General features: G+C 42.4%; 1 protein-coding gene across 1 annotated transcript in view; it reads right to left on the reverse strand.

Moving 5' to 3' along the window:
* Positions 1 to 5684, reverse strand: part of TRPC3 (transient receptor potential cation channel subfamily C member 3) — a 72790-nt gene extending 67106 nt beyond the window's left edge. Inside the window, exon 1 of the mRNA XM_032412765.1 lies at positions 5140 to 5684. Coding sequence (XP_032268656.1) covers positions 5140 to 5351 — 212 coding nt within the window. The 5' untranslated portion in view covers positions 5352 to 5684. The remainder of the gene's footprint in view (positions 1 to 5139) is intronic.
* Between the last annotated feature and the right edge of the window lie 9107 nt (positions 5685 to 14791).

Here is a 14791-nt window from a genome sequence, read left to right on the forward strand (position 1 = left end):
GTCTTGCTCCAGGATCCTCTCACCACTTTGATATTAAGAAAAGAGAAAACCATAAATGACATTTGGCAGGGGGTCACTTATGTTTTGAGATATTCTTTTCTTTTTGTTTCCATTCTTAGTCCTCCCACCTAGCTTACAAACTTTCTCAAGTTGATCGGCCATCAGCAGTCAAATTGAAATGATGAATTAATTGGATCTCATAAATGAATTAATACTAATTAGTAGTGTCCTATGTTATTCCTCCCAAGAGTAAATGCACTTTTAAATTTCTTTGAGGAAGAGAGAAAAGCTGAACCGAAAGGAGGCCACGGTGTGAACAGCAGAGCCCTAAGAGCCTAGAGATTTCAGATGACTTGGAGCTGCTGTGAATTAGAGGTCAAACTTCAGAATCAGTTTATCAATTTGTAAAAGAAGAGACTGGACTAGATGAAATCCTTTGCAACTCAAACATTCTATTTTTTTTTCCCCAAAATATTCTATACCAGTTAGATTTAGGAAGTGTGGTACTAAGATGACTTTAGGTGGAGGAGTTCAAATGACCCTCGTATCACACTGTATAGCTTACCATCTACTCCATTCACCCAATAAGATCAGTCATGAATAAGAATATTCTTCCTTCTGCAATCTTAGCCTGTTAATAATATAGTCTTCATTGGGGCTTAAATGAACACCTAAAACATAATCGTAGGGATATTTGGTTTCAAGACAATGGAATAAAGGCCTTTCTTACCCTTTCTCCTCTCCAAAATTATCTCCCCTAAACAGAAAGGAAAACAGAGAAAAGTAACACAGCTTTTGTCTTCCATGAAACCAGAAGACATTTGTAATATCTGTAACTACACAATATGTGAAGTTGGAAGACAGGTAAATGATTTAGTGGAGATAAGGAAGGTCCAACCAGAGTGCCAGAGTGCCTATAACAAGAAGCAATTTGATCCACCTTGCTCAATGCCAGAAAAGGCCCAGAAATTGAAGGCAAAAGAAATCCCAGAAAGTAGAGATGAGGCAAGAGCCCAAAATAAGGGAATTGGCTGAAAGTCTGTATAAAGATCAGGCAGAACTCTTTCCCCAGATCTCTACCCCACTGACTGATACCCTCACCCCTATAAGCAAGATAGGGTATGAAATCTCCAGAGAAATAGAAACAGAGATACTCTGGTTGTGAGGGTACCAGACCCAAGAGAGGGCAGGCACTAAGAACGGGGGATCCCTTCCCAGTTCCAGCATGAAATATCATATAAACACAAATTACTGCTTTTGTTATGACACATTTTTGGCAGTACTACCTCTGAAGAAAAACTAAACAGAATCTTCCTTTCTAGAAGTCTTTCTCTTTTAAAGATAACACTGCTGAGAAATCTAATGATTATGTGCACATACATTAATATAAGGATTGATTCTTCCTTCTAAAAGTAGACTCATAAGTTTCTCTCTTGATTTATGAACTATTTGCCAACTATGGGTCAATTCTTCTCTTTTCTTGAAACTGGTCTTTCTAGGCAGCTTTGCCTTAGTACCCACCTGCTCCTTCATCTTGCTAGCCTTTCTCCCTACCCTCTAAACAACAACAAAAATCCTTCAGAAAAGGGAGTCTAGAGCTCTCTTTGTCTCTCTCTTTACACTCTTTCTTTGGGTAATACCATATACTCACGTGACTCAGCAACTAGCCCCATCAGCCAGTAGATTCTCAAATTCTCCCAAGCTTTAAACTTGCATTTCCCTCTTCCTGCTTGACACCTCTAATCGGAATTATCTGAAAAATCAGATCCTCCTCTTTGTCCTTTCCTTTTCAACGACATCGATGATCTCAGTTATCTAGGCCAAAATCGCCAAGTCATCTCTGACCCTGCTTTCTTTCTCTCTCGCACACGTTTTTTTTTTTTTTTTTAAGATTTTACTTACTTGAGAGAGAAAGAGAGACAGAGAGAGAGAGAAAGAGCGCACATAAGGGGGGCAGGGGCAGAGGGAGAGGGAGAAGCAGGTTCCCCGCTGAGCAAGGAGATTGTCATGGGGCTTGATCCCAGGAACCTGGGATCATGACCTGAGTAAAAGGCAGACGCTTAGCTTAATCGCTTCATTCACTGAGCCCCTCAGGCGCCCCTCTGCTTTCTCTTTAAACCCCTCATGGGCAGTTAGTTGCATATTCCATGATCCTATCTGTGTATTCTGTCTTCCAACCTCTTCCCTTTCCATCCCACCAGTACTACACTATTACAGATCTTAATCTCAGCCAGAATGGCTATAGTAGCCCCCTAATTTATTTATTGACATTCTCTCAATTGCCACTTCAATCCATCCTGCTCTCAGACTGGCTTTGATCAAATTGCTGCTGCTCTGTAACCATCAATGGCTCCCTATTGTCTCCTCCTGGCAAGATCCTCCATATTAATGCCCCAAACCAATACATCCAGCTAAATCTCACTGCTCCTACACATACTCTATGTTCCAACCAAACTCAATTAACGTTCCCCAGACATGCCTAACATTTTGGGGGAAGGGCTTCAATTAATGTCCCACTCTGTCTCTGTCTCCTTTCCTATCTTTTAGAGCCATAAATGTTTCCTTCATTTCTCCATGACCTTACATAGTCCGTCGCTCCTTTACACTTGATCCTTCATAGCTCCTTCCTTGTATGTTTTTATGGTACTTATTTTACTCTAATTTATAGCATAATAGCTCATGCCCAGTTTCATTTCCACCTCTCCCTCATGAGATTTTAAACTTCTTGAGTGTAGAAAAGTTGTCATACTCATCTTTGGGGCTTGCTGTACCTAACTTGCACTTGGCACATGCAAATGCTTTAAGAAATGTCTTTGAATAGAAACTCATGAGAACTGTCTTCAGATGCCTCTTTGGAGTTTTATCAGATATATTTAATAACTAAAAACTTCGAGAATGAGGTAATCTTGCCAATGACAGACTACTTGGTCCTAGGTTTGCAAACAATTGGGAAAAAGAAAGTCTTGGTTTGAATCAATGGTTGAATCAAGAGTTCTATCAAAGGATATTTTTAAAAAGTCTTGTTAGTGATACAGCAGATTACATTCTTTCTCCTAAGTCAGTCTGTTTAAAATTCCCAAATGGAATACTGGAGCACGGAGCAGTGAAATGAGCAACAGGATAACCTTGAGGAATCTTTTTGGTAAAAGTGGGATTCTATCTTCAGCATCCTGGCTAAATTTTAAGTCCAGCTATTCTCTTCTGACTACTGAAAATGACCCTGGGGCTTTGAGAGACTGGTTATCCTGCTCCAATTCCATCCTAGGCTTGTTGTGTTCACTTTCTGAGCTTTTAAACTGTGGCCATATTCTACTTGAAGGAGGAATAAAGAGCTGATTTTTTTCTACAGATATCAAACCAGTGCCCAACGTTAGCAAATGACAGGACTCAAACATGAAGAGGTCGCTCCCTACCACCCGAAGAAACATTTATTAATGTTTGTCTCCTTAAGATGACTGGATCTTCTCAAGCGCTTTACAAAGTAAATATACTAAGACATTTACTTGTTGAATTATGTAAAGTCAGAAAATAGAAAAAAAATGTTCTCTTCTATTAGCAGGTAGACAAGTTTACGATAGAATTTGCCTTAGTATTTTGTGTAATTGACCTCAAACTCCAAAAGGCAAAGTGAGTAATCTCTGCTCCACCCTATTTTCTCAGATAAGAGGGCAGTGGTGTCCCATTTAGTATGGATTGAACGGAACAGAAAAAAAAAAAATTAATCAAGAAACTGAACTGGGTTATAAAAACCAAATTGGCAAAAGGAAAAATAGACAATGTCTTAAAATCTTAGGGAGGCTGGGAAGCGAGCTGGCATGCTTTAATCCCTAAGGATATACCTTCCTTCCATTTCCTGGGCCATTTCCACTCCAGGCTAATCTTCGGCAATAATTGAACCACATCAGGATGCGTCGCTCATTTTAAATCAGAACCCTTCCCTAGGCGATCTACTCCTAGCGGCTGATTTCTGTTTTTTTATAAGCAAATCTGGAAGGGCCAGGCGCAGTCTCTGAGCCGGCAGAGCTATGCGAGATTAGGTCCGTCTAGAGGTCGCCGCAGAAGCCTGGGACCAGGATGTGGCAGCTCTAGGGCAGCAGGGGGCGCTGCATAACCTCCGTCCCTTCACAGAGAACCACTCCACCCCGCCCAGACGGTTAGTGCCGCCCGCCACGTCTGACCCCAAGTTCTCTACCTAGGTCTGTGCGTTTTTCCTAAAAAAGTCTGTAAACCCCGTGGCACGCCCAAGGTATGTGACAAGAAAAATAGCATGCAACCTTTAAAACTAAGCGCTCTCTTTTAATCCTCGCTATGTCTCGCAGCTGCTAAGGCTGACTCCAAGATCTGGAAATTGAGAAAAGTTGCTCTTTCTCACACACTACAGTGCCAACCTCTACCTTCCTTTAAAAAGAAAGCAGCTGCTGACCCTGAGCCGCCTGGGAACTACAGCCAAAGTTACCACGAAACAGTTCCCGCGGCTGCCTCGCGCCCACTCTCCCCTGGGGATTTGGCTTCAGTTTGCCCCCAACTGTGAATGGACTATCGAGAAACGAGGCGACTGGGCAAACTTATACCCACACTCCGTATCATACACCTTCCCTTCCCTTCTCCCCACTCCCCTGCCCCGGCTTGGGGCCGCCGGGAGCGTCGCGGGGGAGACGCACGTTCCCAGGGTAGTTCTACGCTGGGAAGCGGGGGAGGAGGTCGAAGTTCGAGAGCGCGCCTGGGTCTAGGCACACCTTCCCATTCTTTGACTTCCTGGGGTAAGCTCGGGGTTCATTTGCCGAGGGGTCCCAGCCCATGGGGCAGTAGTGTGCGTGTAGGAAAGGACGTGTCTGCTTGCTGCAAAGCGAGTCTGGCGTCCGTTGTGTCCGTCCGCGGGGCCGTTCCTTGCGCTTGAACCGGGACACAGCCCCAGCCACGCCTTCAGCGGCCCCCAAGTCCCTCCACAAAGCAGAACCAAGGGGACGAGCTCCCGATCGAGGTCTGCATCCCCAAGTCGCCCCGAATAGAACTGCCATGCCGTGCCGGGAGGCGTTTGGGGGTCCCTGGCACGTGCGGGGCGTCCCGGAGCGCGCCATCCTGCCCCCCGCCCGGCGCTGCCCTCCCGACGCGCGGGCCGCGGACCGGCGGGGTACTCACATGTCCAGCCCGGGGGAGAAGGGCGGCGGGCAGAAGCCGTGCGGTTCCCGCTGTGAGGGCGCCAAGCGCTGTTCGAGCCCCCCGTTGACGCCCCTCCAGCCCCGCCGGCGGCGCTGCGGCTCCGAGCCTTCGTCCTCGCCCTCCTCTTCCTCCTCCGGCGCGGGGAAGGTCACCCTCGCTTGCTCCTTGCACTTCCTGACCTTGGTGGACATCGCGCCCGCCGCGGTCCGAGCGTGGGGATGCCGGCCTCCGCCGCCGCCGCAGCCGCCGCCGGGTCTGTACGCGGTGCCCCTTCCGCACCGCCCGCCGCTCCGGCAGCCCCGGGCAGCCCCGGGCGGGAAGGCAGGAGGAGAGAACTGCGCGGCCCGACACCAAGCAGTTAGAGGCGGGAACCAAAGCCGAGTCGCCGCCGCCGCCCACCATGAAACCGTGGGAGCAGCCGCCGCGGCTGTGGCTGCGAGGAGGAAGCCCGGGGCCGAGTGGGGCGCCCGTGCTGGGAAAGGCTCTCCCGCCCGGCGGCTGCGGCGGTGGCGGCGGCGCCGAAGGCTCCTCGGTGCCCGGCTCCTGTCTCCGACAGCATCACTTGCTAGGACACTACCGTTACTCAGGGTGAAGGACAGAGAGGGAGGGAGCGGGGGTGGGGGAGGGAGACAAGGGGGGAGAATCAATTCCTTATCAGACAGAGCGAGCTGGAGAGGAAATCAGACCAGCAGGTAGGGAGTGAGGAATCAGAGAAACTTCTCTCCGTATTCTCCCATTTCTCTGCCGGAGGATCTAGAGCCCTTTTCCATTTACAGATAAAAAGTTTCCTAAGGAAGGGGAAAGGAAGTCGTCTGGCTTGCTAATTTTTCTGAAGTATTTACCCAGTTCGACTCCAGATTTGTTTCAACAAGCATCACTTGTTCGTTGTGTTACTCTAAGACTTAGTTGAAACTACGGAGGTTTAAGTACATTTCCTTGAGTGCCTTTGTACCCCAAGAACGGTAATGTTTGAACGTGCATTGTGCTTCAGGTTTTTTTTTAATAAGTCTCAAAACCATCTAACAAGATTTATATACATTCCAGTAAATATTTTCCAGCAAAATTTAAAGTCTCCTTTTTAAAACTTCAATAATAATAAATAAATAAACCTTTTTTTTTTTCATTTTAAAAATCAAAAGCAATACTGGAATTTTAGTCAAAAGGAGTCTTAAGGATCAAAGAATTTATCCCTTTTCTTTTTAGAAATAAGAAAACTGAGGCCTAGAAAGAGGAAGTAAACTAGTCATGGAAGGCAGCTAGTGAGAAAACTCAGATTAGACTGAAGTGAGTGTATTTTCCAAGGCTTTCAATTGCCTCAAATATGCAGTTTTCAATCAAGTCCAGCTTGGAAGAGTCACAGAAATACCAGACATGCTATGATGAGATGAAATAAGATACTCATCTTTTAACTGTATCCAATTATACTGTATTTTTTCAGGGAGCAGTTCTTCCCGAAATTAAATAAAACACAAGTAAGGAAATGTAGTAGCTCTTTTGAATTCAGTTCTTAAAAAGTAAATAAAATATTGTGTTTTATTAAGGTGATAACAAATCTGATGTTTAAGGAAACAATATTTGTACATCTGACAGAAAATACAAGTAAATACCATCTAGTGCTTTACACTTGGAAGCACCTTTTCCATATTAGCACATGCAGAAATAGAAGTGTTAAAATCTTCACAATATACATTTCTAGACCCCTTCAATTCCACCTCTGAAATATCTCTAAAGGAGGACTGCTCTTTGTACCCCAATACTGCTGCCTCAGTTCAGGCTCCCATCAACCTCCCTGCTTTCTGTCTTTATGCAGCCTACCTCTCCCCATACCATTTCATTTTCCACGCTATTAAGCCAGACCATGCTCAGAGCAAGTCTGATCGTGACTTTTCTCTATAAAAATCTCTGGTGGCTTTCCACTGCTTTCAGGATAAGATCCAAATTTGGCATGCCCAGCCCTTAGTGGTCTGACCTTATTTCTTCACTCTGTCCTCCCATCCTCCCTCATACACATCCTAACTCCAGTTACCCTGAACTTCTCGCTCATCACCTGACATTCTAGACACTTTCTCATTTCCCTGCCTTTGTCTGCGGTACTCCTGTCACTGAAATGTCTCTCTTCCCCTGTCCACCCAGCACACTTCTACTTTTTCCTAAAGACTTAGGTTGGATGTGGCTTCCAATCTGCTCCCCTTTCTATATCTCAGTGAAGTTCTCATGGCCATTGGTCCTTACCCATGGCACTCTGTGCATACCACAATCTTACTGGTCACATCATGTTGAAATTAACTCTTTCTGTACCTGTGTCCTCTTTAGACTGAATTCCTTTGAGGATGGTCTGGGGTCTTATTTACTTTGAGCCACTTGGGAGCTTATCTTTTTGTTTTTGCCATTTAGCTCAGTACATGATGTGCTGGAGAAGCTCAACAAATATTTGTTGAATTAATTTTTTGAAGTCTACAACTTCTTTATAATTATGTTAAGTTCATGAACTGCTTTTTTTTTAAGATTTTATTTATGAGAGAAAGAGTGCACAAGAGAGCATGAGTGGGGGAGAGGGGCAAAAGGAGAGGGAGAAGCAGACTCCCTGCAGAGTAGAGAGCCCGAGTACTCGGGGCTGGACCCAGGGCCCTGGGACCATGACCTGAGCTGAAGGCAGACGCTTAATCGACTGAGACACCCAGGCGCCCCTTGAACTGCTCTTATTAGGCTCTGGATAAAAGCACTTTGGGAATGCTGGTGTCACCAGGGTTTACTCTTATACACTATATTAGTTTTGCTAGGGCTGCCATAACAAAGTATCACAGACTGGATGAAAGACAGAAATTCGTTTTCTGACAATTCTGGGGGCTAGAAGTCTGAGATCAAGATGTTGGCAGGGTTGTTTTCCCCTGACAGATTGTAGATGATCGTCTTCTCTTCTGTCTTCACGTGGTCTTCCTTCTGTGTCTGTGTCCTAATCTCTTATAAGGATGTCAGTCATTTGGGTTAGGGCCTATGACCTCATTTTTACTTAATTACCTCTTTAAAGACTCTATCTACTAATAGACATCCTGAGGTATTGGGGAGTATGACTTCAACATATAAATTTGCCAGGGGAGGGGTGGTGGGGAGGAAGGGGGCAGCGTAATTCAGTTCATAACATAAACTAACTCTCCTGGTCTGAGGGAAGTCTCTTCCCAGAGTCCGCTAACATTTTTATCCTTAAAACGTATGCCCCTGAGATTGATGAAAACCCAGAGGAGAGGAAATCTGAAAGAAAGTAGGTTCTTGAAGATAGGAAATATGTTCTTCCCTGGCATAAGCCAGCTTTATCTTATGTCCTTCTTTTGTAAAAGAGGATCTATCACTGCATATATGTTGTTAGTTATCTGTGTATTCATTAAATGAGTGTTCGCCTAATATACATTCAAAATCCATTATTCCTTTGGGGGAAAAATCATTATTCAATATTCAGAAAATCCAACTGTTGAGGAAGATTATTTTCAAGAAGAGGTGGCCACTGAGGCATAAGTAAAGCATAAATTTTATGCTAGGTCCAAATAAAATAAAACTAATTTTTTAACCTGATAGCAGAAAATGGTCTCCAAATTTCCTCCTAAATCTCTAAGAAAATGCTGTGTCTTATTTAAAATCCATTTCACACACTGTGGAATGCCCCTGTTCTCTTTCTGTGCCTCTTTCTCTCCCTTGCCCTCTCTCTCCCTTTCTCCAGGTCTGTCTGTAACACACCTAATAAGAAGACACTATTGAGCAGTAATTCTTGCACCCCAGGATGAAGGTTAGCAATTTTCTCAAGGGAGCAAGAGTATGGGAACAGGTATAATGTTCCAAATAGTGCACATTTTTTTCTCTTCTTAAGAATAGAGGTTCTCTTATAAATGAATTTTGCTTTGCTCTTTTAAAAAACTAGATTTTATTTTTTAGAGCAGTTTTAGGTTGGCAGAACAATTAATTAGAAGGTACAGAGATTTCCCATATACCCTATGCATATATGCGTAGCCTCCCCCATTATCAATATCCCCCACCAAAGTGGCACATTTGTTAAAACTGATGAAGCTACACTGACACATCGTTATCACCCAGAGTCTATAGTTTTCATTGGAGTTCACTTTTGGAGTTGTACATTCTGTGGGTTTGGACAAATTTAAAACTATCCACCTTATGGAGGAGTTTCACTGCCCTAAAAATCTTCTGGGCTCTGCCTATTCATCTCTCCTCCCTCCTAACCCCAGGCAACCACTGATCTTTTTATTGTCTCTATAGTTTTGCCTTTTCCAGAATGTCATAGAGTTGGAATCATACAGTATGTAGCCTTTTCAGATTGCCTTCTTTCACTTAGTAAGATGCATTTCGGTTTCCTTCATGTCGTTTAATAGCTTGAGAACTCATTTCTTTTTAGCACTGAATAATATTCCAGTGTCTGGATGTACCACAGTTTCTTTATCTACTCACCTAGAACTCTTGGTTGTTTCCAAGTTTGCGCAATTATAAATAAAGCTGTTATGAATATCCATATGCAGGTTTTTGTGGGGACAGACATTTTCAACTCCTTTGGTAGCTACCAAGGAGCATGCTTGCTGGATCATATGGTAAAAAAACGTCCAAACTGTCTTCCAAAATGGCTGTATTATTTTGCATTCTCACCTGCATGAATGAGAATTCCTATTGCTCCACATCCTCGCCAGCATTAAGTGTTGTCAGTATGCTGGATTTTGGCCATTCCAAAAGGCATGTAGTGGCATCTCATTGTTTCAATTTACATTTCCCTAACGACATATGATGTTGAGCACCTTTTCATATGCTTATTTGCCATCTGTATATCTTCTTCGATGAGGTGTCTGTTAAGATCTTTAGCCCATTTTTGATCTGGTTGTTTGTTTTCTTATTGTTGAGTTTTAAGGCTTTGTGTATTTTGAATAACACTCCTTAATCAGATGTGTCTTTTGTAATTATTTTCTCCCAGTCTGTGGCTTGTCTTCTCATTCTTTTGATTCTTTGCTTTTTAAAGTAAACTTAAGTCATTAATTTTCTTAGTAAGGGGGGGGAGCTGCTGCCTATAAGAACAATTGAACCTAAAAAAGGAGAATCCCTGAACTTACAATGTGACAGTTAATACTCTATTGCCTTTTGCACCAAATTTACAGTGTCCTATTAATCATAGGTCACTAATGCTCACAGGTCTTTTCTAGCCTTCTAGAGGTTTCAGGTACTTTCTTACCTTAAAACACCCATTTCAAAATTTCTTCACAAGTTTGGAAGTCAAAATGTACTTTATCACAGAAAGAAGTTGTAAGTGATGGTTATATTTCCTGGGCAGCTCACAAATGCCTAATTAGCTTAAACTAGAGTCAGTGTCAGTATTACCTCCCCCTACACTGGGCCAGAGGCCTGGAATCAAACCCCACCTCAGCTGCTCACTGGTTCTGTGACATTGGCGTGGATAGATATACACTCTATAAGATAGAATCATAATACCTATTTCATAGGGTTTTTATAAAGATGCTCATTGTTAATTGCACTTAAAACTGCCTGGCTGTGTATGAATTAGCTACTATTAGTTCACTATTGTGGGCTACAGAACTAATGATGGAAATATGAAGTCTGGGTCCTAAAGCAAGGACCTACCTTGTCTGATTTAGATGCATTTACTAAATTGTATAACTGTTGACTTCCTTGTCTATCTCCCACACGGGACTGTAATGTCTTATCTGACCTTGTCACACCAGTGTAAACATAAAACTGGACGCATAGCAAGGGTTCAATAATTGATAACTAGTAATATTAGCAGTGGCAGTTGCCACAACAGATACTCAATAAATATTTATGGAAAGAGGATCCAGGGGCGAGGAGAAGGAGGAAGAGCATGTTCTTCCTCTGCTTTGGGCACAGTGCCAACTTCAAGTAAAATCAGAATGGGTGCAATTTCTCTTGGATATCTCCCTAGTCTTTCTCTACTCTTTCTCTCACATCTTTTCCCACCTTATAGTGCCCAGCTGCCCTGCACGATGGACTCTGACGTCATATTGTTTTAATTCCCCCACAGTGTTATCTCTCTGGCCTGCTATACCCCAAAACTGCTCCAAACTTCACAATTACCCTTCTTCTCTCCTAACAATCAAAATTGCTATTCCTTCAGAGCAGCCAATCTCAGCTGGCTTTTAAAGGACAAGTGTCTTACACAAATTCACACTCATGTGTGTAAAAACCCAAGAGTCCTTAATGCTCTAAGAGATTTACATTTTTCAAAACTGTAGTGATTATCCATTTAGCTGTGTGTTGAAGTGAAATGAAAGGAAGATGCCTTGGGGGAGGATGGCGGGGACGGTTGGGAGCTGCCAAATAGCAAGCCTGCTCTGGGGTAACTTCCCTACAGAGTTTTTGACTTTCATCTTTCATCTTCCCACTACTAAAGTTACAACACCTAACTGATTCAAAATTGCTCCCATCCCTCTCCCCACCAGCATCTGCCCGTAGTATTTTCAAGAAAGACTCCCAGTTTGAAAAAAAGAGTAGAAAATGGGCTAAGGGACTTTATGTATAGTCTCAAGTTTGAGAAAATAGGGATTGAAATTTATTATTGTTCAATTCTCCGTGAGTGCCTCACATTTCTGTACATCTTGCAAGCAGAGGCAATGGCTGCTTTTGTTCTGGAATATCTTTTCAAGGGTGTTTGTATTGAAAAAAGCCTTGGAAGACAGAGATAGAGTCCCTCTATGGAGCAAAAAGCAGGTTTGTTTTCTGTCCGGTATAACAAAGAGAATACAAAGGTCACATGGGCTTACCGATCATTACAAAAGATTCAGTTACCCAAGCTCAGGGTTCCTCTCTTGTAATGCGCCCCACTGCCTGTGCAGGGATCATCTAGCTCTCTTCATGTCACTCTGTGGGAATTGGGACTCAGGGAACTGGCACAAATGCTGACACTCTGGCTCCTGTTATTGCTGTGAGTAATAAACCATCCTTTGTCTCTAGTCCGGGAGTTTCGTGCCTTCTGCTAGCATCCATGAAACTGTGTCAACTTGTGAACTTGCAAATCATGTAAAATCTCAGATGCTTCATAATTTTTGACAACAGTTACATCTACAGATGAAAAAATTCACAACTGTCCCTACCCCTACCCTAAGCAGAAATCTCCAAGAGTGAATTAGGTTCGTTTTTTTTTTTTTTTTTCTTTTCAGTTGAAATATAGTTGATACACAATGTTACATTAGTTTCAGGTGTACAACATAGTGATTCAACAAGTCTATATGTTATGCTATGCTCACCACAATCCAAGAGTAAATTAGGTTCTTAAAAGGATTCTAATAACTTTCCCATGGGACTAAAGGCATTATTAATTAATTTTTCTATGCCAATTCTTTTACATATTTGCTAATATGATTTTTTATGTGAAACTAGTACCAGAGGAAATCAATGCGCTTCTGCTAGTAAGATACAGACTTCATACTTGCTTGCAGTTTTGTTTCAACAATCTGAGGAGTAGCTTGATGCCGGGACTGCCCCTTGAGGCTCTGAGTGCTGTTGTGTTTCGGGGCTGGGGCGGAAGTGAGGGTGCATGTTTAGCTTTCATTTCCTCGACCTCTGTCTGTGTGTCATACAGAAATCAAATCTGTGTAGCCTCTATTTTTGGCAAGGATAAGAACAACTCTGCTCCATCCTAATCCCGATGATCCTTGCCCACCTCCTTCCAAAACCTATTTTTTTAATTTTCTTTTAAAGATTTTTTTTACTTATTTGACAGAGAGAGAAAAAGAGCACAAGCAGGTGGAGCGGCAGGCAGAGGGAGAGGGAGAAGCAGACTCCCTGCTGAACAAGGAGCCCGATGTGGGACTTGATCACAGAACTCTGGGATCAAGACCTGAGCTGAAGGCAGACACTTAACTGACTGAGCCACCCAGGTGCCCCCCAAAGCCTATTTAAAGACATGTTCCTTAAAGTTATATTTGTCCTTCCTTGAGGGAGGAAAGAAATACTGATTACTTACAAATGGGAAACTGGCAGAAATGTATCCTGTAAGTCACCTGGCAGAAAGGGAGTTTGAAAAAATAGAGAAGTTCAGTCTTTCCAGTCATCGTATTTTCACCTTTAGTGAAATGAGCTAATTCGTTTCTTATTTATATTATCCCTATGCAGGGTGAATTCTTAGGACAAATTAAAAATGGTCATAAAAACTAAAGTGTAATTCTCTTTCTTTTTCCTGCTCACATAGCCCTTCTATGCCAAATTTATTCTGTGCTACACACACATCTCTTAAGAGGTTACAAATGCAATCCCATTCTAAGGTCTACATTGTTTAGTAATAGACTTAGGGTAAAGCTGCTGGTATCCACATTACCAGTTCACTGTCCTTTGCTGTATTTAAAAGCACAAGGATCTACTCACCACCAATAGATGAAAGGAGACCTGACTTGCTGACACCCCAAGTCTGAACAGATATGGATTTAGGGAGAGGAAAGTGGGCCACACTTAGACACTTTGAATATATAAAGGACAATGTTTCCCCATTGCTTTAAGCCATGCCCTTCCGAGCCCCCAACTTCCTATCCCTAATCTTCAAATGTAATTCCTCTATCCTGTAACTCTTAACTTTAGGCAAAAATGTTAAGAGAAAGTGAAAGGAAAAAGAAATAGGAGAGAAGGCAAAGTTTTCTGCTTTTCCGTATATTCATCTGGAATAAATTATCTTAAAAATGAAATTCCCATATATACGGATGCTCAATGGTCTCCTTTTAATGCAAATTTTTATTAAAAATTAAAATTGCAAGATATTCACACAGCAACATAAAATATGTAATTCAATTATTAATACTTTTGATATGACATTATAATCATCGTAATATCTTTAAGGATTTTAGGGATAAAGGAAAGGGAGGGGATTACATTGTCTAGAAAATCATGAACTATGTGGATTTGAAACATATCTTAAAGGAGATCTGGTATGGTCACCTTATAATACTTGAATCCCTCCGCACTGTCCTGGCTAAATGTTCATACGTATATACTGATATCTTTATCATGTAAACAGTTTTTTAAAAATGTGATTCACTTACCTCTATAAATTGTTTTGTAATGCAATAAATCCTTTCTTAGAAGAGATTGCAGATGCAGGGGGGGAAAAATGATGTGATTTGCATCTTTTTTTTTTTTTTTAGGTAGGTTCCAGGCCCAGCATAGAGCCCAATGCAGAGCTCTAACTCACAACCCTAAGATCAAGACCTGAGCTGAGATCAAGAGTCAGATGCCTAACTGACTGAGCCACCCAGGCACCCCTGATGTGGCTTACATCTTAATCAATGAGTAAGTTACTTAAGTCTGTGAGTAACAGCCCTTATAAAGAAGATTGTTATATCTCTTAGCGATGTGTTCAAAGGGGGACAGTAAGTGGTATCTATGAGAATTCCTGGGAAGCATTGATGTCCAAGGCCACTTATATTTACAAGGACTGGAAAAGTCCAACTGGATATATTCAAATCAAATTCAGTAAACAAGTGCGTCTTCATTGAAAGTTTGCACTTTTTAAATTTAAGCCTTGGATATAACCCAGTCAGAACTTTTGTCATCATTTTGAGTTGGAAATGGGAATGGAGAGCAAATTAATAAGGATCTGCCTTCTTATAAACCCAAAACAAAA

This window comes from Phoca vitulina, unplaced genomic scaffold (assembly GCF_004348235.1).
Source record: "Phoca vitulina isolate PV1807 unplaced genomic scaffold, GSC_HSeal_1.0 scaffold14, whole genome shotgun sequence".
In the NCBI taxonomy this organism is placed as follows: Eukaryota; Metazoa; Chordata; class Mammalia; order Carnivora; family Phocidae; genus Phoca; species Phoca vitulina.